Source organism: Arvicola amphibius, chromosome 8, assembly GCF_903992535.2.
Source record: "Arvicola amphibius chromosome 8, mArvAmp1.2, whole genome shotgun sequence".
NCBI classification, from domain to species: domain Eukaryota; kingdom Metazoa; phylum Chordata; class Mammalia; order Rodentia; family Cricetidae; genus Arvicola; species Arvicola amphibius.
The window spans coordinates 8,366,119-8,387,884 of record NC_052054.1 but is presented as its reverse complement, the minus strand read 5'-3'; the positions used below and the strand labels follow the sequence as shown (position 1 = coordinate 8,387,884).

General features: G+C 50.0%; 1 protein-coding gene across 1 annotated transcript in view; it reads left to right on the top strand.

Annotated features, from left to right (window-relative positions):
* The window catches only part of Igf2r (insulin like growth factor 2 receptor), a 90,906-nt gene extending 69,801 nt beyond the window's left edge, over window positions 1-21,105 (top strand). The window contains exons 29-48 of the mRNA XM_038338523.2: window positions 35-132; window positions 621-757; window positions 1,730-1,920; window positions 2,917-3,043; window positions 3,557-3,676; window positions 3,885-4,141; window positions 4,489-4,707; window positions 6,997-7,146; window positions 8,067-8,228; window positions 9,037-9,244; window positions 9,537-9,683; window positions 10,367-10,601; window positions 11,159-11,295; window positions 12,249-12,363; window positions 13,572-13,718; window positions 14,233-14,420; window positions 15,500-15,686; window positions 17,131-17,274; window positions 18,140-18,209; window positions 19,456-21,105. Coding sequence (XP_038194451.1) covers window positions 35-132; window positions 621-757; window positions 1,730-1,920; window positions 2,917-3,043; window positions 3,557-3,676; window positions 3,885-4,141; window positions 4,489-4,707; window positions 6,997-7,146; window positions 8,067-8,228; window positions 9,037-9,244; window positions 9,537-9,683; window positions 10,367-10,601; window positions 11,159-11,295; window positions 12,249-12,363; window positions 13,572-13,718; window positions 14,233-14,420; window positions 15,500-15,686; window positions 17,131-17,274; window positions 18,140-18,209; window positions 19,456-19,872 — 3,456 coding nt within the window. The 3' untranslated portion in view covers window positions 19,873-21,105. The remainder of the gene's footprint in view (window positions 1-34; window positions 133-620; window positions 758-1,729; window positions 1,921-2,916; window positions 3,044-3,556; window positions 3,677-3,884; window positions 4,142-4,488; window positions 4,708-6,996; window positions 7,147-8,066; window positions 8,229-9,036; window positions 9,245-9,536; window positions 9,684-10,366; window positions 10,602-11,158; window positions 11,296-12,248; window positions 12,364-13,571; window positions 13,719-14,232; window positions 14,421-15,499; window positions 15,687-17,130; window positions 17,275-18,139; window positions 18,210-19,455) is intronic.
* The last annotated feature ends 661 nt before the right edge of the window (window positions 21,106-21,766 follow it).

Sequence of the window (21,766 nt, the reverse complement as noted above, 5' to 3'; positions counted from 1 at the left end):
CCCATGTTTATCTGTGTTCACCTTAACTTTGCAGCCAGTGTTTCTGAGGGAGACTTCAGACTGCTCCTATTTGTTTGAGTGGCGAACACAGCACGCCTGCCCACCCTACAGCGTGACAGAGTGTTCTACCCAGTAAGTTCGTGCGTCTGTTGGCTCTTTGAGTCAGCCTGCCTTGGCAAAATTTGGCTTCACAGCGAGTGTGTATCTTGGTCCATTAATTTTATCCACACTGGGAACGCTGGCTTCAGGTGGCCACATTTTGGGTTGGTGAGTCAGATGCATATGGAGAGGTGACAGGGACAGAAGCAGAGCCACAAAGCCTTCCCGGTTCTTGGGGCTGTAAGGAATGGGGCAGTCCACTGCCCTTTGTCTACCAATTCCTCAAGTTACTGCTTATGTCAGGAGTCAGGGCTATGGTAACAGTGGACCCTTTCCTCAGCCCTTACAGTGTTTGATGGAGGGAACCACACACCCTGGTGCACGGTGGGTGAGGGAGCGTACAGTGTAGCCCTGTCCTGCTGGCTCTTGGTGCCCCTCCTGGCCTCCATCACTTGGTTTCTTGTGACCCTGGCGTGCTGCCGAGATTAGAGGCAGTGACCGTGGTATTCTGTTTTCTGTAGGGATGGGGCTGGAAACTCCATTGACCTCTCCTCACTGACAAGATACACTGACAACTGGGAGGCCGTGACCAGGACGGGAGCCCCTGAGCACTACCTCATCAATGTGTGCAAGTCTCTGTCTCCACAGGCTGGTAACGGTGAGCCGTCTTCTCCCCTGGGGGTGATGGGACAGAAGACAGAGAGATCTCAGTGGGAGAAGTTTGGCCTAGAAGCAGCAGGGAGAGGACTGAGGGCCTTGGTGACTGGTCCCCATGTGGCTGGCCCAGGCTCTGTTGATGCTGAGGACTGCAGGGAACACAGTAACCTTTTTGATCACAGGACATGACTGTGGGTGGAAAGAAAGCAATATGAGAAATAGGAGGGGACTAGAGATCCTTAGGTAGCCTGCTGTTTATCCTGTAGGGGACTCGCAGCATTTAGGGTGAGCTCCCCAAGGTCTGGGATGAAAATGGAGACAAGAGGATACTGTTTGACTAACAGTTTCCCAGGGAATTTCTTGGAATGCTGAAAATGAAGGTCACCTATGTCGGGGAGTGAGGTATAGTCTCTCCCATGGCACAAATGGTATCCCCTCAGGTGATACTTTCTTAACTGTGTGATGGGGCCATGGCCCACTCTCCTCTGCTGTATTCTGGTACAGGCCTGACCCTTCCTCAGGGCATGTGGCACAGGTGCTTGGGGAACAGGAAGTCACTAGAGTTCTTAGTGACATCTTGACAAAAGAATGAGAATGTGGGCCCTGACAGTGCCCCACTGCGCTGAGGACACCTAGCCTTGTCATACATGGTGTTTAGAGATGACGGGGTGAGGGGCGTGGTCTTGGGTACACCATGCCTCACATTTGCTCCAGCCCTTTATGGTTATGTGAATAAAAAAATGAATGCCAAATCCATGTGACTGGTAGAAAATACAGCTGGTTGTCATGGAGTGGTGGTGCTGGTGTGGTTGTCATGGAGTGGTGGTGCTGGTGTGGTTGTCAGGAAGCGGTCCGGGTGTGGTTGTCATGGAGCCGTGCAGGTGTGGTTGTCAGGGAGTGGTGCTGGTTGCAGTTCTGGAGCAGTCTCCACTGCAGTCACCCCAGCAGACTCTGAGTGTGTCTTGTGTTGCAGAGCCGTGCCCTCCAGAGGCAGCCGTGTGTTTGCTGAATGGCTCCAAGCCTGTGAACCTTGGCAAGGTGAGGGATGGTCCTCAGTGGACAGGTGGTGTGACTGTCCTGAAGTATGTGGATGGTGACTTGTGTCCAGACAAGATTCAGAAAAGGTCAACCATTATTCGCTTCACCTGCAGTGACAGCCAAGTGGTGAGTTAATGACTTCCAAAAGAATGTGGGACCATGAGCCAGTGACTCTACCAGGCTTCCTTTGGGCTCAAGGTGGCATGGTTATGGTGCATGCTAGTTGTGAAGGTCTGAGGTTTGGGAATGTGTGTCCCCTTGTTGACTTCTTAGGCAATTACTTGGGTCCTTTCAGGCACAGGGCTGATTCTTTTGAGTCTAGTCTGGTTCCTTAAAGATAGAAGGGCAGCTAACATTGGCTGTCTGTTCCGTGTTTGTGGTAAGATGTAGAAAGGAGACCAGAAGTGCCCGTGTCTCTTCTGCAGGTATTAGGCATGCCTCACTGGGTTCACCTAAGTTGCCTCCCTCTCTGGTTGGCTGGTATTGGCATCCAGCAGGTGTGGATGGCACGGGTAGCTTATCTTTGACATGGAGGGCCCCTATGCATTTTGTTTGTGATCTGCATTGGAGAAGTAGGATCTGGCTGCAGCTGCCCCTCTGTGTGCAGGCAGAGTGAGGGATGGAGGTCGGACCTCCTGCGTGGTTTCTTCTCATCTGCGAGAGAGCAGATGCCTTATGGCCCAGGATACCCTGGAGGGCGGGGAGGCCACAATGCCTGAGTGCTGCGAGTCAAGTGAGTGTTCTCAGCTCCATAGTGGTGGGATGTGCCTGAGGCCAGCAGTGAGCTGTAGCTGGTGCCCCAGAAGCATTAGTGTTAGTGGCTCCTTTTGTTTTGACTGGAACAGGTATTAGTTCTGTCTTTGCTCACAGAGTCCCTTTGCCTGGGCTCTCTGGGGCTATCCTTAGGAAATGTCTGGCTCCCTTAGCTGACTTCTGCCCCTGGTATTTTGCTGACTTCCTTGTGTAAAGCCCACAGGTGCCTTCCCTTTACTTTTCCTGACCTGTGCTTATCCCATAGAGACACCCCAAGACTTACCATGCTTGGCTTTGCCAAACAACTTTCCTGGGGTGCACCCTGTACTGCACCAGCTACTCTAATGCAGGTCTCTCTGTTTGCCCTAGAGCTCCAGGCCTCTGTTCATCAGTGCTATACAGGACTGTGAGTACACCTTCTCCTGGCCCACGCCTGCTGCATGTCCTGTGAAGAGCAACGTACACGATGACTGCCAAGTCACCAACCCCAGCACAGGTGAGGGACAGGCATTTGAAACATTTAATGTTTGAGTATCTTTGATCTTTTATCTGAGCCCTGTGCTCATAGGAGGAAGCTACCTTGTGCCCCTTGCTCTCCTCTGAAAGCCATCTCCATCTTGTTTTATGTTGTGCTTCTGGCTAGCTTTGTTGGTACCGCCAGTTACATTGGTGCTAACATCTACAGATCTGGGCACCTTTCAGAGCCAACAGGATAGCTACTAGAAGGCTTCTGCCCTTCCTATATGCTAAGTGCTAAGAGGAACGTGGGTGGTAGGCTGTTGATGGTTGGAGAGATGCATCTGGCCCTCAGGAACCCCAGTAGTTGCTGTGGTACACAGAGGCCTCTCATAAATCTGGAGACTGGTGGTCAAGTGACAGGCGCGTGTTGCTGGTTGGAATGTTTTAGGTGCTCTTGATCTGTGTGTGCGGGGCTGGTGAAGAGTGGCAGTGACCCTTGCCAATGCGACACCCTTCTGAGTCTCGACTCCCATCTCCTCCTACTTTGCAGGCCACCTGTTTGACCTGCGTTCCTTAAGTGGCAAAGCTGGCACCACGGCCTCCTACAGTGAGAAAGGGTTGGTCTTCATGAGCATCTGCGGAGAGAATGAAAACTGTGGCCCTGGTGTGGGTGAGTGCCGTAGCCTCTCCTGCCTGCTGTCCTTCCCTGCTGTCTAGAGCTGGCTTCAGCCCTGTCAGTACTTTCAGGACGCATGCCGCCACCCTTGTAGTTAGGAGATGGGCTGCCTGACAAGTGAAACCAGACTGTGGATCCGAGAAATCTAGGAAATTAGCCACTGGCCCTTACTGGTGCTTTCTCGTCCTTTCGTGTGTTGCAGGGGCCTGCTTTGGACAGACCAAAATCAGTGTGGGTAAGGCCAGCAAGAGACTGAGCTACGTGGATCAAGTCCTGCAGCTGGTGTATGAGGAAGGGTCCCTATGTCCCTCCAAATCAGGCCTGAGGTACAAGAGTGTCATCAGCTTTGTGTGCCGGCCTGAGGCTGGACCTGCCAACAGGCCCATGCTCATCTCTTTGGACAAGCAAACGTGTACACTCTTCTTCTCCTGGCACACACCCCTGGCCTGTGAGCAAGTGGTAAGTGGAGGCAGTGTGCCCGCATCACACCGCTGCATCTGGGTCTTCAGTTCACTGGTCCCCAGCAGTCCAAGGCGAGGTGGCCTCAGTTGGTCTTCATTCCTTTTTTCTTCTCTCGGGTAGAGGTCTCACATTATATCCTAAAGTGACCTTCAACTCACTGTATAGCCCAGGCTAGCCTTGAACTTGTGGCAATCTTCCTGCCTCAGCCCCTTGAGTGCTGGGAACGTAGACATGTTCCATAATACCTGGGTTTAGCTTATAAAGTTCTTTAGAATAACCATCATGGTCACTGGAGGAAAATTATTACAGATTCAACTGTAGTCTTTTTTTTTTTTTTTTAACAGACAGAATGCACTGTGCGGAACGGGAGCTCAATTATTGACTTGTCCCCTCTCATTCATCGCACTGGTGGCTATGAAGCATATGATGAAAGTGAGGATGGCACCTCTGATACCACCCCTGACTTCTACATCAACATCTGCCAACCTCTGAATCCCATGCACGGAGTGCCCTGCCCTGCAGGGGCTGCAGTGTGCAAAGTTCCTGTGAACGGGCCCCCTATAGTAAGTGCATAAGGCGAAGGGTTAGGAGTCTTCGTGAATTGTAGCCTGTGTGCTGTGTTTTGTGCTCCCAGAGGAAAGAGAGTGTAGGCTCAGACGGCTAAGGAGGATTAGTGTGAAAGTGTTCGGAGCTGCTAACCAGTAGTGCCGACCAGGAAGTCTGACCTGCATGAAGACCGAACAGTTGCTTAGATAAGCATTTTTAAAATCTATGTGTGTGTGAGTGTAGGCCACATGTAGGTGCTGTGGAGCTAGACTGGGGTTTTGATTCCTCAGGGGAGGTTACAAGCACTTGTGACCTCCCCGATATTGGCACTCGGCTGTGAACTTGAGCATCCTCCAGAAGAAGGTACAAGGAATCCTCTCCTAAGTTTGCAGGTTGGTGGTCACATGACAGGGCTAGCTGGTGAAAGTGTTTTTGGGTACTTTGGATTAGTGCGGATAGTGCTCTTAACCATGGAGCCCAGATACATTTTTTTTTAAGATTTTTAATTTTATTTTTAATTATGTGTATATATCCATGTATGGGGTGCATGCAAATTGGAATGGGTGTCCAGCAGAGGCTAGAAATACTGGATCCCTGAAAGCTGGAGTTACAGGTAGGTGTGCTGGGATTGAACCCAGGTCCTATGCTGGAGCAATGAGAGCACTTTTGACCACTGGGCTTCCCTCCAGCCTCCCAGATATGCTGTCTTCATGTTATGTTAGGAGCCTCAGGGTGGAACCTGACCAGGAGAGGTATTTACAGAGTGGCGAGGCAGCACTAGCATAGCTTGTGTTTTCGTTTCAAATACTTCTGCAATTAAAACAGCTAAGGCATGCAGGCTCTTTTCTTAGTAATGAGTTATAATTAAGGGAAAAAACAATTATGATAATAACTAAATTCTTGGCCTTGAAAGCTTTTTGGATTTGGGTTTTCCAAATTATATTCATGGTTTGCCAAGGCCTTCAGTGTTTTAAATTCTAGACTCACTTCAGTGGTGAGTTCTGTTGTGGACTTCGGATGTCCTTTAAGAGTGAAGTCAAGTGTATGTAGTATTGTGCAGAGGATGACCAAGGCATGACCATGTTTTGCTAGAAAGTTCTTCAGTAGCATCCTGACAAGCCATTCTGATTGTGGATCATTTCCCAGAGGCTCAGTCCAATGAGTCTTTCTGCTTAGCCATCCTTTGTAAGATTAAAATTTGCCTCACGTTCTTTCATTGGTGAAGGCATCATGTCATGTGGTCCCAACATGCCTCATAGTGGTGATTTAAGAGCTTTGCAACTGATTAAATACCATGAGAAAAAGCACATCCTTGCCATGTACATGTCCATATGCACACTCATGCTCAGAACCGGCATACACATACTCCCACACAGCTCTCACCACATACACACAGATAGTACACATACACGCCGACATGCTTCTGGTCCATTTGCCTTTCATTCATTTATTAAAAGTACTTTTTAAAGACCACTGTGTGTTAGCTGTGTGTTAGCTGCTGTCCTAAGCAGCGGTATGTAGTGAACAAGTGTTGTCTCCTGTGCGGTCATATTCAGTAGGCACCACTGAGCTGGGTAAGGGGCTGTTTGCGTTGATAGAGGTTTCTTTCCCTCCCAGTCCCACAGCCATTCAGTCCCAAAGAACACACACAGGTCTACATTATTTATAAACTGGTTGGGCCTATTAGCTCAGGCTTCTTATTAACTAACTCTTACATCTTAACCCAAATTCTTTTCAGCATTAGCCATGTGGCTTGGTACCTTCATCAGTGAGGCATTCTCATCTTGCTTCTTCTGCATCTGGGTGACAACTATAGACTGAGCCTTTCCTTTTCCCAGAATTCTCCCGTTCTGGTTGCCCCACCTATACTTTCTGCCTGGCTACTGGCCAATCAGGCATTTTATTATACCAGTACAAGTGACAAATCTTTACCGTGTACAAGAGCATTTTCCCACAGTAAGGAGCAGTCTTAGAGCTGTGTGGTTCTCAAGACCCCAGCAGGGGCATTGCCAAGGCTCCTGCCTCCTCCTTCTGGGGCTGGGGAAAGTGGCATTCTTGCTATGAATGATGAGAGAAGTTCCTAGTTCTTAGAATCTGAAAGCTGACTATGAGTAGAAACACCCTTGGTGCCCATCCAAGCTTCTCTGGAATGTACACATACCAGCGACCTGCTTGCCTGATAGTCACAGAGCAGCAGAAAGTGCTTCTCGAAGGGCTGGTGATGTAGACCCGCCGCAGTCCCTGTGAGTCCCTCGTCTGCCAACCTTGGGATGGTTATGAACCATGTTTGCTTCCTCCTGTTCTAGGACATTGGCCGAGTCACAGGTCCTCCAATATTCAATCCTGTGGCGAACGAAGTTTACCTGAACTTTGAAAGCAGTACTCCTTGCTTAGTGGACAAGTATATGAACTACACCTCGCTCATCGCGTTTCACTGCAAGAGAGGAGTCAGCATGGTGCGTGTGCCACCACCTGTCACCTGCTGTGGGGGAGTGCCTGAGTCCTTTCTTGAAACTATTTAAAAAGTACTTGAGGCTTGAGGAAGTCTGAGTTAACATGGATGCTTTTTGTCACTCAAAAACATGGAAACTTTGGGGAGAGAAGCCACATTGTTTTCTGAGTAGGAAGTCAGACTTTAGGGCACCTACCATCATTCATTATATAGTTTTATTATCTCTCAGGACCAGAGAAGCGAAGCAAATGGAACTGTTCTCAGCTCTGAACTTGTGACATCTGGGATGCACTGAGGGGACTCGTGCTATTCCCAGTGCCCTGGGTAGTTGCTGGTGTTGCAGCAGGAGAGGTTTTTTTTTTGTTGTTTTTTGTTTTTTGTTTTTTGTTTTTTTTTTGTTTTTTGTGTTTTTTGTTTTTCGAGACAGGGTTTCTCTGCAGCTTTTTTAGAGCCTGTCCTGGACCTAGCTCTTGTAGACCAGGCTGGCCTCGAACTCACAGAGATCCGCCTGCCTCTGCCTCCCGAGTGCTGGGATTAAAGGCGTGTGCCACCACCGCCCGGCCCAGCAGGAGAGGTTTTAAAGGGTTTTCCTTCCCAGTGTTTGCCATCCGTGGTAGAAGCTCTTTCCTTGTATGAGTCACTCAGAAAAGGTCTCATCAGCAAATGTAAAAGGAATTGCCAAACAACTGGCTGCTCTCTGCTGCTGTTGAATGAGTCTGTGTAGTATATGACTGCATTATATTTTGCCCTCTTAAGTATTCCTGGTGTCCAGATGTGGCAAAATGCAGACCTGCTTTGGTTTGCCTATGCTTGCTTCTGTAGTATGTGGAAGGGGTGTACGTCCTCACCACTCCCAGGCAAGAGTATGGTGGATCTTCACTCACATCCTATGGTTTTTAAGATTCATGCTCTTCTTGGCCACAGGGAACTCCTAAGCTGATAAGGACCAATGACTGTGACTTTGTGTTTGAATGGGAAACTCCGATCGTCTGTCCCGATGAAGTGAAGACCCAGGGCTGTGCTGTGACGGATGAGCAGCTGCTCTACAGCTTCAACCTGACCAGCCTCTCTACGAGCACTTTCAAGGCAAGGCTGCCTTCCGTAGCCAGGGGCTCTGCCTAGTGAGGCGGGCAGTGAAATTCTGTCGCATAGGTGGATAACAGGCGGGGGTGGCTTGGGGGAATGCCTTGGACCACGTAGCCCTGTAGCAGGGCCAAATTAGTTTGATTACAGAAATCCACAGAGAATTGCTAAGTTGCCAGCCTGAACTCAGGGTAAAGCCACAGAGACTGTGAGTGACTTGGTGCTATGCAAAGCTCCCCAGCCATGTGTCTGTGGATAGGGGACTGTCAGTGAGGGTGTGTGGTTATTGTCAAGTTATCCCAGTGTATGGACTACAGCACCTCAGCAACTGCTTGTGCCTGGCAGCTGGTGAGTAGCGAGTTCTTAACTTTTCTCAGGAGTTGGCACCTGGGGTGCACAGCCACTCCCCACCCCCTCCCACAGGTGCAGTGAGTAAAGACAGTAAGGCCCATACTTACCTGTGGAATCGTCTGCTTAGCTTCTTAGCTCATTCCTTACTCAGCCGAAGAAGTCAGCCTGGAAGCTTGGGACTCCAGGCAGAAGGATCTAGCTAGAGAGGACAGTTGAACAGCACCCATTGGCAGCCTGCCCAGGGGAGAGAGCAAGAAGGGAAAGGAGACTGGCCTGGAGTGAGGGGATTTTCACCTAGAGTGCCAGCAGGGCACCCCTGGTTGCCCTTGGAGGTGGCCTTGGGAGCCGTGGCGCTGTCCAGGTACAGGAGCGTGAGCTGCAGCAGTGTCTCTGTCCTTACTTGAAGCTCAGCTCTGCTCTGCTCACACTGTCCACAGCCAGCTGTGCTCTTTGTCTGCAGGTTACTCGCGACTCTCACACATACAGCATAGGGGTGTGCGCTGCCGCAGACGGCCTAGACCAGGGAGGCTGCAAGGATAGCGGCGTCTGTCTGCTTTCTGGGAGCAAAGGGGCATCTTTTGGTCGCCTAACATCGATGCAGCTGGATTACCGGCACCAGGACGAAGCAGTCATTCTGAGTTATGTGAATGGTGACCTTTGCCCTCCAGGTAAATCGTCACTGTAGGGTAATTTTCAGATTCCTGGTAAATAGATTAGACTTAGCAGGAAAATCTCTGAGGACTGAAGCTTGAGGTCTGTGAGCACTCCACCCTGGCACAGCGCCCTCCCTGGTATGAGTGAGTGTGCCTGGAACATGTGTGCTGTCTTTACGTGTTTGTGCGAAGGCATCCTGGCTGTCAGGCAGGTAGACAGCTTCTTAAGGCCTTGTTGGCTATCCTTGGGCAATGGCATCTAGTAAGGCGTTGATACATCTAAATGACCCTGCTTCCTTCCTTCCAGAAACGGAAGATGGCGATCCCTGCGTCTTCCCCTTCATCTATGAAAGGAAGACCTATGAGGTCTGTGCTTTGGAGGGGCGGTCAAAACTGTGGTGTAGCAAAACTGCAAATTACGATCGTGACCATGAATGGGGCTTCTGCAGACAGAGTAAGTGGGGAACCAAGTCTTGGGATGGGAGGGTGGCAGCTCTTCTAGGGATGGCCACGCTAATTAAGGCCATGATTCTATGATGTAAGTTTCTTCTTGTTTGCTACAGAGAGCATTTTAGTTGCTCCATGGGATGACAAGACAGGTATATATGTGAACCACAGTGGAGCTGTACTGAGTGTGGGTGTGCTGTAGAGTGCTCACCTGGGGCTGCTCAGTAGTGGGGTCACTGTGCTCACATCCCAGCATGCAGCTGTGGTCACTGAACACACCATGTGTGGGGGTGGTATTCACGGAGAGACAGACTTAGCGCCTGGTTCCTTTGTGACTGAGGGGTGGGGAAAGAGTGACTCGAACGCCTTAGAATCCGTGTAGCTCTCTAAGTTACCATGGACGAGTGTTTGGTTTATGGGAGATTACTAGCTTCGAGGCTTGTGTTGACAGATACTTGTGGCCCATGGGTGGCATTGACGTTTTAAACCCTTGTCACCATCAGTATGTGGTCAAATGTTGAATGCTTTCCCAGGAGGAACCCTAAAGGTGTTGTGGAGTCTGTGGGAACTGAGACTCTGTGGATAGATCTGCAGGAGTGAGACAGATCTTGGCCAGGACCGCACTTGGGAAATGGCCAGGAGGTGTTCGCCCCACCCCAGGTCTGACCATTGCATGCCACTGCTCTCCAGCCAACAGATACCGGATGTCTGCCATTATATTTACATGTGATGAGAATGAAGATATTGGGAGGCCAGAAGTCTTGAGTGAAGACCGTGGGTGCGAGGTGACGTTTGAGTGGAAAACAAAAGTTGTCTGCCCTCCGAAGAAGATGGAGTGCAAGTTCGTTCAGAAGCACAAAACCTATGACTTGCGGTTGCTCTCTTCCCTCACAGGGTCCTGGGACTTTGTCCATGAAGGAACCTCGTGAGTATGCACCCATCATGGTCCCTTAAGTTTGCAGATAGGAATATCACATAACTGTGGTCTTCGGGGCTCTCAGTGAGACATGATCTAGAATGTCACCGAGTGGCTCTGACATAGTGTGTGGGGAGCTCTGGTGGACTCCCATGGTGATTGGAACCCTGGCAGTTGTGAAGGGCTTTCTGGTGCACAGGTTTGAGGCAGTATGGGATTTCTAAGACTTTTGCCAGGTATTACTCTGCCTTTGCCTTTTGAGCTAATTACCCTGACTGCTCCATGTGAGGAGTGCTTACTCTGCCAGGCACTCTGAGCCCTGCAGGTCCTGCTGCAGATCAGGGCTGCTCTACCTCCACAGCCGCCTCTCTCCTCTCTGCACTGTGCCAGGGATACCTGAGGACATGTCTCTGCATGTGAGCCTGCCTGGTCAGCTGCCTTCTGGGACTACTCTCAGCTCCTGCACTGCCAAGGCTGCTCTAGGAGCCGCCTTCCAAGGCAGCATGGAGTATCTTAGGGTAGAGATGTCACTTCCCTTTCTCCCACCCCTTTGTGTCATTCCACAGGTACTTTATCAATCTGTGTCAAAGAGTATATAGAGGGCCCCTGGACTGCTCTGAAAGGGCCAGCGTTTGCAAGAAGAGTCTGTCTGGTCAAGTCCAGGTTCTGGGGCTTGTTCATACACAAAAGCTGGATGTCATAGGTAAGGCTCTGGGGTCCTCATCCTTGATTCAGTTGCTGTACCAAGATGGGAAATGTACCTGAGCTTTGGTGGAAACTTGAGAGACTATTCTCTGTGACTAAGTCAAGCATTTCCACCCAATTCCTGGAACATGAACATACATGCCATCTGTATGCTTTGAGGTATGACCACCTGTCTGTTTAAAACACCTCTGGAGATTGTGTTCTGGCTTCTGAATCTATGTCTCCGCACACCTCAGAAGCCTGTAGTTGCAGGGGACATGGTACAGACTGGCATGTCTTCCTCAAGCACTTGGAAAGTAATCATGACTCTTTAGTAGTAGCTCACCTTCCCTTGGTCACTGGGGGCAAGGTAGATCTGCTCATTAGAGGACCATCACACTTTCTTAGCTAAGAATATCTAGACTGTGTTGGGTGTTTGAATATGGTGCCCTGCTGTCAGGCTAGAGTGGGGTTCTGAGTTGTGCTGATTGAGCTACAGGCTGACATGGGTATTGAGATGGAGAGTGAATTCTGAGAAATCACTGTGGCCTTTAGTCACAACTCTAGGTTCTGCACATTGGCAGTCACCAGACAGGAAGTGGCCTGAGAGGTACCTCCCTCTGGGAATTAAATTCCCAACGTGAGAACCCTGGTGGGTACACTTAGGAATCAAAGTGTGGTACATTTTAGGAATCCTATTTTGCACAACCAGGGAGTCCTATGGAGTTGGATGGTGCTCCTGTAGGTGTGGATGGTGCTCCTGTAGGTGTAGCCGTGGAAGTTTAGCCTTTCTGAGGAGCCAGGAAGCTCATGATCCCGCTGTTGCCATGGCAGTGGTGGTGTGGGCCAGTGGCTGTCTTTGAGCATGGCAGACACCTTTAGAGAGCTGTCACTTGTCTTTACAGTAGACTTTAAGCTCCCGATGTTTTTGTAATGCCTTAGAAATAACACCATTTCATTGTTTTGTTTCAGGTGACAAGGTCGTTGTCACTTACTCAAAAGGCTATCCTTGTGGGGGGAATAAGACGGCATCGTCTGTAATCGAGTTGACCTGTGCGAAGACTGTGGGCAGGCCGACATTCAAGAGGTGAGACAGTGCTCAGTGCCAGCACACTGGCTCCGCCCCCATCTCTACACGGGAGATGACGGTGTCTGAGCTGTCACTGTAGGCAGAGGTGGCAACTGAGACTCTGAGACTGAGGACCTAGAGGCTAGAGCTACAGATTGTCCTGCCTGTGCAGTATTTTTTCCCACAGGAGGCACCCCACCCCTACTAGAGTGCTAAGATATGCCATAACCAGGCTACCTTTGCTCCTTAGCTTGGTTTGCCTTAAGAAACATGCTCCCAAACTGGCTTTGGAGCTGCCTATGGTTGCCTAGCAGTGTAGGGCTGGCTGCTGCCCTTGAATGTCATGGTGGGATTCTTTTTTTTTTTTTTTTTTTTTTTTTTTGGTTTTTCGAGACAGGGTTTCCTTGTAGATTTTAGAGCCTGTCCTGGAACTAGCTCTTGTAGATCAGGCTGGCCTCGAACTCACAGAGATTCACCTGCCTCTGCCTCCTGAGTGCTGGGATTAAAGGCGTGTGCCATCACCGCCTGGCTCATGGTGGAATTCTAAGGGCCACCAGCAGCAGCCTGTCTAGAACCTACAAACAGGTTCTAGGATATTCTTGAATAATGACATAGTGTGTTCCAAGCAGTGGCGGGTGCCTAGGGGGAGTGTGGCCAACAGGGAGAGCATGTGAGCTGCTGCTTTGGAAGCTGTGCTTTGAAAAGCAACCATAACAAATAAAAGGACTTTTTAACTTGAGACTCAGATGCTTGTAAAAGTGAAGATTGAAAGTCTAGATGCAAGATTTGTTAAGACATTTTTGTTGAGCTTGTTTTTCATATACAGAGGCTTGACCCCAGGGTCTCATGCAAGCTAAGCAAGACTCTGCTCTTGAAAGGTATTTCCAGCTCCCTTTTGTTAATTTTGGGACAAGGTGTCACTAAGATAAAGGTGTCCAGGCTGGCCTTGGATATTTGCTCTGTAATTGTCACAGGCACTTCCTACCTTCTGCCTCAGCCTCCTGAGAGGCCAGAATCACAGGCTGCTGTTCCCAGGGTCAGCAAGCACCAGGCCCATGCCCACTTTTCCATTCCACTGATGTTATCTTTATTACTGTGCTGAAGCCTGGGGACCAAGATAATTGTCCTGGCCCAGTGCTGTCACTCACACTTTGCCGTGGGGACCAACAGCTCTGGCTCCCAAGGACCCTTCAGAGCCCAATAATGACCTCGTCCCCTCCTCCCAGGTTTGATAGTGACACCTGCACCTACTACTTTGGCTGGGACTCGAGGGCAGCCTGCGCTGTGAGGCCTCAGGAAGTGAGCATGGTGAATGGGACTCTCATCAACCCTGTGACCGGCAAGAGCTTCAGCCTTGGTGACATCTACTTTAAGTAAGTGGGAGATTGCCTTTTTGGCTTTACACATAGTCGAAAGTGAACAAAAACGAGACTTTTCCTTGCAGAAGTGCTACAAGGTAAGTAGTCTGTGTGCTTCTGCTTCTGTTGCTGGAGTAACCACGGACTGATTAAAATGAAGAAAAGTGTACTGTTTCTCATGGCTTAACATCATGGTGTGTCTTTATAAAAAGTAGCTCCTCTCTCTGCTGGAGAGCCTAGGGGTTGGAGCCAAGGACCTTGGGAAGTGTAGGGGAACAAGGAATCTTCTGGACTGACCAGCATGTTGCAAAGGTCCATCTCTCAGCAGTGTCTTTGGCTATCTTGCGTCCTTTGGCCATGTGGGGGCAGAGAGCATTGCATGTGTTGTCTACGGTGTATAAGAAGGTGTAGTCTCTCCAGGAGGTGACACTGTGGGGCATGGAGATGATTGAAGTCTCATGTGGCTGGAGTATGCAGGAGAAAAGAAACACGTGAAGGATTTTAAATCACTGTGTCTCCTCTGCCTCAGGCTGTTCAGCGCCTCTGGGGACATGAGGACCAACGGGGACAACTACCTGTATGAAATCCAGCTCTCCTCCATCACCAGCTCCACCAACCCTGCATGTTCTGGTGCCAACATCTGCCAGGTGAAGCCCAATGACCAGCACTTCAGCAGGAAAGTGGGCACCTCTGACAGGACCAAGTACTACATCCAAGGTAACTGCTGCTGCCTCTTAGTGGTTCTTGTGCAGTTTTTCAAAGGGAGAGCTTTGTGTGCTCACCCACAAACCCACTGCATGGAAATCTCAAGACTGCTTCCAGAACCAAAGCCCTTTGTGAGCCGGAATTGCCCTGGTGGGCATATGCAGAGGGAGACAGGTGCACAGTATGATTGTGACCTGACATGAATGCTGCTTCCTCATTTAGAAACTCTTAAGTCATTAGAGAGGGAGAGGTTCATGAGGGAGCTGGCTCGGTGGGTAAGGGTGATTGATGCCAAGCCTGAGGGACCTGGGATTAGTGGGACTCACATAATAGAGAGAACCAGCTCCCATAAGTTGCCGTCTGACCTCCAGACATTTGCCATGATGGTGGAGGACCCATCGAGCTGAGCGAGAACAGGTGTGGGGAGGTTGACTGGCACCAGAGTCATTCTTGTCTCACACTAGTGTGTTCCTGCAAGGCCATGTGTATTTTTTGATTGAAATAACTCATCTTTCACCATATACCTTTTGTGATTTGCTTTTGAACCATGTGACAGTTAACTTTTAACATAGTGTTTCCAGATGATCAAGGGAACAGGAGCTGGTATGTGTGAGGTTAGAGCAGGATCCACTCGGTCTTCCTGTATTTCTGACACCAAGGGCTCCTTCAGCGGTTTCCACAGGTCACTCCCATTTCCCAGAATTCTCTGGGAGCTGTTGTCCTCCTGTTTGCAGTTGATTATAGTTGAGGTTTTAGGTTGTAGTCACCCGTGACAGGATGCTCCTGGGGAACACTGGGAGCCAGGTGCAGACCCTCCTCTGGCCTCCCTGTGGAAATAGGCTGTGTTGCTGCCATCCCTACAGTGATGTGTGATGTCTCCCCTGGAGCACTGCTGGCTAGGCATGCTGATTCTCTTGTCTTGGCACAACTTTCCAGGTTGAAGGCGACCTGGTCAGCCCACCGTAAATCCTATCACTAGCCAAGGACAAGGGCCAGACCTCATGGTAGATGAGGTTAAAGACAGTGCACGTGGGACATCTGAAGTGTCCACTGGTGATGTAATGGTGCTGTGGTCTCCTCCCGGGTGACAGATGGCGATCTGGATGTGGTGTTTGCCTCGTCCTCCAAGTGTGGGAAAGATAAGACCAAGTCTGTGTCCTCCACCATCTTCTTCCACTGTGACCCTCTGGTGAAGGATGGGATCCCCGAGTTCAGCCATGAGACTGCCGACTGCCAGTACCTGTTCTCCTGGTACACTGCGGCTGTCTGCCCTCTGGGGTGAGTGCGGTAGCCATGTCCCTTTCCCATCACAGTTCAAGGCCAAGCCTCTGTGTTTTCCCTGGGTTATGTTGGGAAGAATCTTGGTCTGTGCCATTGTCTTTGTCGTGCACACCATCTCCCTTTCCTCAGCTGCTGGGAGCAGGGCTGCCTTCCATGTGCTCCGTGTGCTTTATACATGGCAGACTGCAGTTCAGTTGGAGTGAAGCATTTTCTGTATTGGGGTAAACAGAGCACTCTGTAGGTCTTTAGAATATGCTCCAGAGCCTGTAGTTTTGGGGGCATGGAGGGGAATGCTCCAAGGACTCCAGGCCAGGGAGGGAGGAAATGATGGTATTTTCATGTCCAGGGACCATTATCTTTTTTTGCATGTGGAAACTAAGACCTGTTATTTGTAAGCAATCCTTGTTGTAAGGGAGCAGTCGAGAGTAGAATTCAAAGAATTCAGAGGTGAACAGCGATGAAAGTGTTCCAGAGCATCCTGACGTGCGCTTGAGCTTGTGCCGGCTCTGGCTTGGAGGTCTGCAGGCTCCCCACACTGCCGTTAGCCAGCGATATTCCCACCCCAGCACAGGTTAAGAGGTGCGGGCTAGGGCCGGTCTGAACACCAAGCTCTTCCTTTGTTTCCTAGCTTCCTGGTGTTAGTGCGAGATGGTGTGGCTGTGGTGCACACCAGCCTGTCAGAGCTCTTGCTTGGTGGCGTTCCCCCAGTTTATCCGCATTATTCTGGGGCCACACTTTCACTGTGGTTGTCTTGATTATGTGAACAGCCTGTTTGCCCCAAAACTCTTAGGAGTCCAGAGACCTCCTGTCACTCCTTTCATCCCTGCCCCGACTTCTCTGGGGCAGAAGGTGCTGTTGTGTCTCTGTGTCGTGTCATCTGGTGGCCCTGAGTGGCAGGAAACCAGAGAGCTAAGAAGGGACAGTCAGCCTGTGTCCATGTCCTGCTTCCCTTGTGTGCTGAGCATCCTGGACGTCCTGCTTCCTCCCTCGGGACTGGCATTGAGTGGGCGTGGTGAAAGTATTCCATTCCATAGTAGTGTTCTTGGGCCAGCCAGCTTAGAGCCAGCAGGCTCCACAGCATTTGTGCCTACGCCAGTCCTAGATATCCCTCTCGTCAGAAGCCCCAGGGCTAGATTCTAAGATGGCCTGGTACAGGAGAATCCCAGTCTTGGCTTGGCCTGCAGGGCTCTGCAGGGCCAGGCAGACCCACAGGAGATGATGTCCATGGCTGGTCCATGTCTTCAGCTCCTGCTATTTCTGTCAGTAGGCCTGTTCCCACCATAAACATTCTCAGAACACTCTAGATGCTACTTTCTAAGCCTAGTGGATCACGTGTCCTGGTCTGGATGGAGTAAGGGCTAGCTTCTGGGACCTAGTTTCCTTGGAATATTGCTCTACACAGCTCCTGATATGGCTTCCTTTCTGTGGGATGTCTTTTTAGTATGGCCTTGGATGGTGACAATGCAGGACCAGAGTACAAGGGACTCTCAGAGCGGAGTCAGGCCGTCGGGGCCATCCTCAGCCTTCTCCTGGTGGCGCTGACTGGCTGTTTGCTGGCCTTGCTGCTTTATAAGAAGGAGAGAAGGTAAAGTGGGCAGCAAGGTAGGAGGGGCCGGGCCGGGCCGGGCCAGCAGTTTATCCGGGCCAGCTATGGGCTTGGGTTTTGAACCTGGCAACAGCAAACATCTAGGTTCAAAATTCTAAGCAGTGGATACCACTGCCTTTAAGTGTCTTAATTTCCATGACACGGCATGAGATTGCCCAGAACTTTGGCATTGTTCATAGGTACTGAAGTGGTTCAAGTTCACACTGGGTGTGCACACCAAGGTTCTAGTTCACACTCGTTGTGTACATCACAGTCTTCTCAGTTGGTGCTGATGGGTCTAAGACACGTGAGCCTTATGAAGTCCAAAGACTGATAAGAAGTTAAGGATCTTATGAGCGGATTTTTTTTTAACTGACTATCCTTCCCCCACATCACACAAAGTGAGCATTTATTAAACACCTACTGTATGTCAGGTGCTCTCTCCTGTTGGCCTTGCTTTGCTAGGTGAAGGGCTTGTTAATGATTCTATTATTTTATTAGATTTTTATGTCGCACATTAGAGAAGCCCTGGGAAAGTGGATGAGTGTATAGACTGGAGTCAGCCATGCTCAGAAGTGAACTCAGAGGGAGGGATGAGGCTCAGGCAGAGCAATGGACATACACCTGTGGAAGCCGCCATCAGAGTAGTCTGGGCACACAGGGGTGTGTTCCTGCTGCTGACCGTGTGAGTCTTGAGGTGGAGTGAGACGCCCTTCCCGGCCTGGTCTGAGCCCAGTGGTCCCAGCTGTGCTGCCACAGGGCCGTCAGTCACTCCAATGCCCCGCCCTGCGGAGCTGTGCAGACTGGACTCGTGCTTTGTCTCTGCTCATTCTTCTGTCCACTTACTGTGTTTTCTGTTTGACAGGGAAGCTGTGGTCAACAAGCTAACCAACTGCTGCAGAAGAAGCTCGGGTGTGTCCTACAAGTACTCAAAGGTACTGTCTGCTGCGTGGGGCAGCTGCTCCCTGCAGCGCTGCCTGTGCTGCCCGAGCTGCCCGAGCCTTCCTGCATTCTGGCGTAGAATGTCTTCGGAGGGAAACCTTGCCCTAACACCAGTTTTGTGGACTCCTGCCTTTAAGTTTCTCTCAGTATGGTTCTGGCTGATCTCCTCATATCATCTGATAGCCTGTTCCCAAATGTTTGGGAGCTCTTAGAATAAGCCCCAGTGATGGAGCCCTGTGCACCAAGTGTCTGGGTAATTTCTCTCAGATTTTCAAAAGAGGCCAAAGGACACAGATGTGTTTATAGCCCTCACACATATGTTGGTGGAATTTTCCTGTTCCACCGCCGCTCCCAGAAAGCCACATAGAGACTTACTATTCTCTATAAATGCTTGACCCCTAGCCTAGGCTTGTTACTAAGTAGCTCTTATAACTTAAGTAACCTATATTTCTTATCTACCCTCTGCCATGTGGTGGTACCTTCTTTCAGCACGGCATGTTCATCTTGCTTCTTTCTACATATCCTCCCGACTCCTTAGCCTCTGCCCTGAAAATCCTGCCTAGCTATTGGCCATTTAGCTTCTTTATTAAATACGTAGTCAGACAGTGTAAAGGACTAGTCCTCAGACATATTGCCAGATCACTTTTAAAAAATAGAGACTGGGAAGATGGCTCAGTTGGTACATCATGATCCTCTAGAACCCATTTAAAAAAAAAAGCCCTGGGCATGGTGATGTATGCTACAATGCCCAGGAGTATTCGGAAGGGTGCAGCTCTGGGCCGACTGGCCAGCCAGCCCCATCTCCTTGGTGAGCTCTAGCCAGTGGGAGACCTTGTTGCAAAACAAAGGATAGCTTCTGAGGGTGATATCCAAGATTTTCCTATGTGTACACACACCTGTGCATACATGTGCACCTGTGCACATTCGAACATACACATAAATGCATAAAATTTAGAAATTTGATGCTCTGCTCCAAGCCCTTCCTGTGTCTTCTCTTGCACATCAGATGCCCTCTCCCTAGTACACGGCTGCCCAGAAGAGCCCCTCTCTCACAGCATGGCTTAGCAGTCATGGACCATGTCAAGTCCCGACCTCCTGGCCTGCTCATTTGCTTGTGAGACTCTTGCCAGAGGCTCCACTCTGCAGGTTCTCATCTTCTGCCAGCACAGAAGGAAAGCTTGCTAGCAGCGGGTGGGTATCTTTGCTGGGTCTCACGTGGTCTGTGCTGTTGCCCCGCAGGTCAACAAGGAAGAGGAGACCGAGGGGACCGAAACAGAATGGCTGATGGAAGAGGTCCAGCCGCCCACCCCAAGACCAGGCAGAGAGGGACAGGAGAACGGCCACATCACCACCAAGGCCGTGAAGGCAGATGCGCTCACTTCTCTGCACGGGGATGACCAGGACAGTGAGGACGAAGTCCTGACCATTCCAGAGGTGAAAGTTCACTCGGGCAGAGGAGCTGAGGTTGAAAGCTCACAGCCCATGAGAAACCCACAGCGCAAGGTCCTTAGGGAAAGGGAGGACGATAGGGTGGGGCTGGTCCGAGGAGAGAAGGCCAGAAAAGGGAAGTCCAGACCTGGACAGCACAAGTCACCCACCTCCGCCACGCTGGTGTCCTTCCATGACGACAGCGATGAAGACCTCTTGCATATATGACTCCGCGGTGCCTACAGGAGAACGTGGAGCCATGGGACAGCCAAGCACCTCCAACCAAATAAGACTTCAACTCGATGATGCTTCTATCATTTTGCCTTTAACAAAAACTGCTTCAAAGGGAAGAGTTTTTGTGATGGGGGAGAGGGCGAAGGAGGTGGCACCACTCCTTCTTGGTCGTTTACAGTCGTGGAACAAGTGTTGCTTGAATTGGCCAAAGGGCGGTACTTCGTGCCAGGGTTTTGCCCCAAGTCCTCACTTCCAAGCATAGCTGCAGTGTGCTTCCTTCCAACAGGTGCCAAGGCCACGTGCATCTCACCACAGAGGGCTGTGTTTGAAAAAACCCTTGCTGCTTTAGACCCTATAGGGTGTTTGACCATTTATATTTTTAGCAATGTAATTCTCTCCCCCTATTTATTGACTTCGACAATTACTACTCAGGTTTGCGAAAAACAAAACAAAAAGAAAAAAGCCAGTTTCTTCTGCCAGCAAGGGTGTGATGAGGTGAAGCTGGCAGTGTGCTGGGGCCGTCATGTGGCTCCTGGATGCACACGCTAGTGAGCTGCAGTATTCCTCTTCGCTTTCCATGTTGTAGGGCACACACGTCCACAGGTCCCCAAGTACCCAGGCTGGGAAGCCTGCCTGCTCCATGCCTCGCATTGTACCTGCAGCTCTTTGCACGCATCCTCCTGGGTGCAGCCTTCCCCAGCAGCTCACCCAGAGGTGGACTTCTGTACACGTGACTGGAGTTGAGGCAACACGGAGAGCAGCTGCACTTCCAGTTTGGGTTGTAGGTCTCTTCAGGTTCTCACGATACCACCTTTACTGTGCTGTTTTCTTTTTTTAAGGGGAAAAAGTGTTTATCACCCATTTGACCTATAAGAAGCCTTAATTTGCACAGGGTGACTTACAGACATCGTGTGAAACACGGTGGGCCAGTGTTGTGTGTGGAACTGTGCCCGGGCAGTGTCCCAGGATTGAAAGGCAGGCCCCGTGTTCTTCCACTGACTGTGGACTTTGCTTGACGTGTTCAGTGACTTCTCACATTGTAGAACTGTACATAGGTGGTATCTACATACCGAAAAGCCCTGCAGATTTCTTGGTTTATGCCAATTTGGCTGGCTTATTTGATTTCAACATGAGTGTATTTTTAAAAATTGATTTTTCTGTTCATTTTTTTCAATCAACTTTACTGTAATATAAAGTATTCAATTTCAATAAAAAATAAATTATTAATTAGGTCTAAATGACCCCCCCCCCCCCCGATTATGACCACTTGCTGAGCTAGTGGCCATTCTGATTGCCTGGTTTTTCTTTCTGTCTAAATTTTAAAAGGCATTTGCATTCGGGTTGTCTTTCCCTGAAGCTGGCCCACTTGTGTGTTAAGTCAGCTTTACCTGGGTCTGAGGGCTCCATTCTCGCACATAAGTCTCTGTATTTCCATCTACCAAAGCAAAGCTGCCATTCGTCTCCAGTGACCAGTAAAGCCTCTTTGTGTGCGGCCCAGTCTAGGCCCGAGTGAACTCATGAGTCTTTATCTTAACTGAGAGTTGATGTAAGCAGAAAGTTGACACCGGTCGTCTCCTGGTAGTCACCCATGTGCTGTCTGAAGTGTCTGTTGACCCGTTGAAGATACTAGACATAATTCATGTGTTTTAAGTAGAACATTTGTGACGGGAAGAAATCTTGTGTGTCCACTCAAGTGTCCAGGGTATGAAGTGTCCTCTGTGCCACTCGCCCACCTCGTGGTCAGCAGCCACATCACTTACCACACCAGCCCTCCCTTCAATGCCATGGTACGCATATGCCGACTGCTCTGACACCCCTTCTGAGACGTAGCCTATCTCGTGGAGCCTAGAACTTGCTCTGTAGCCACAGATGATCTTGAACTTTAGAT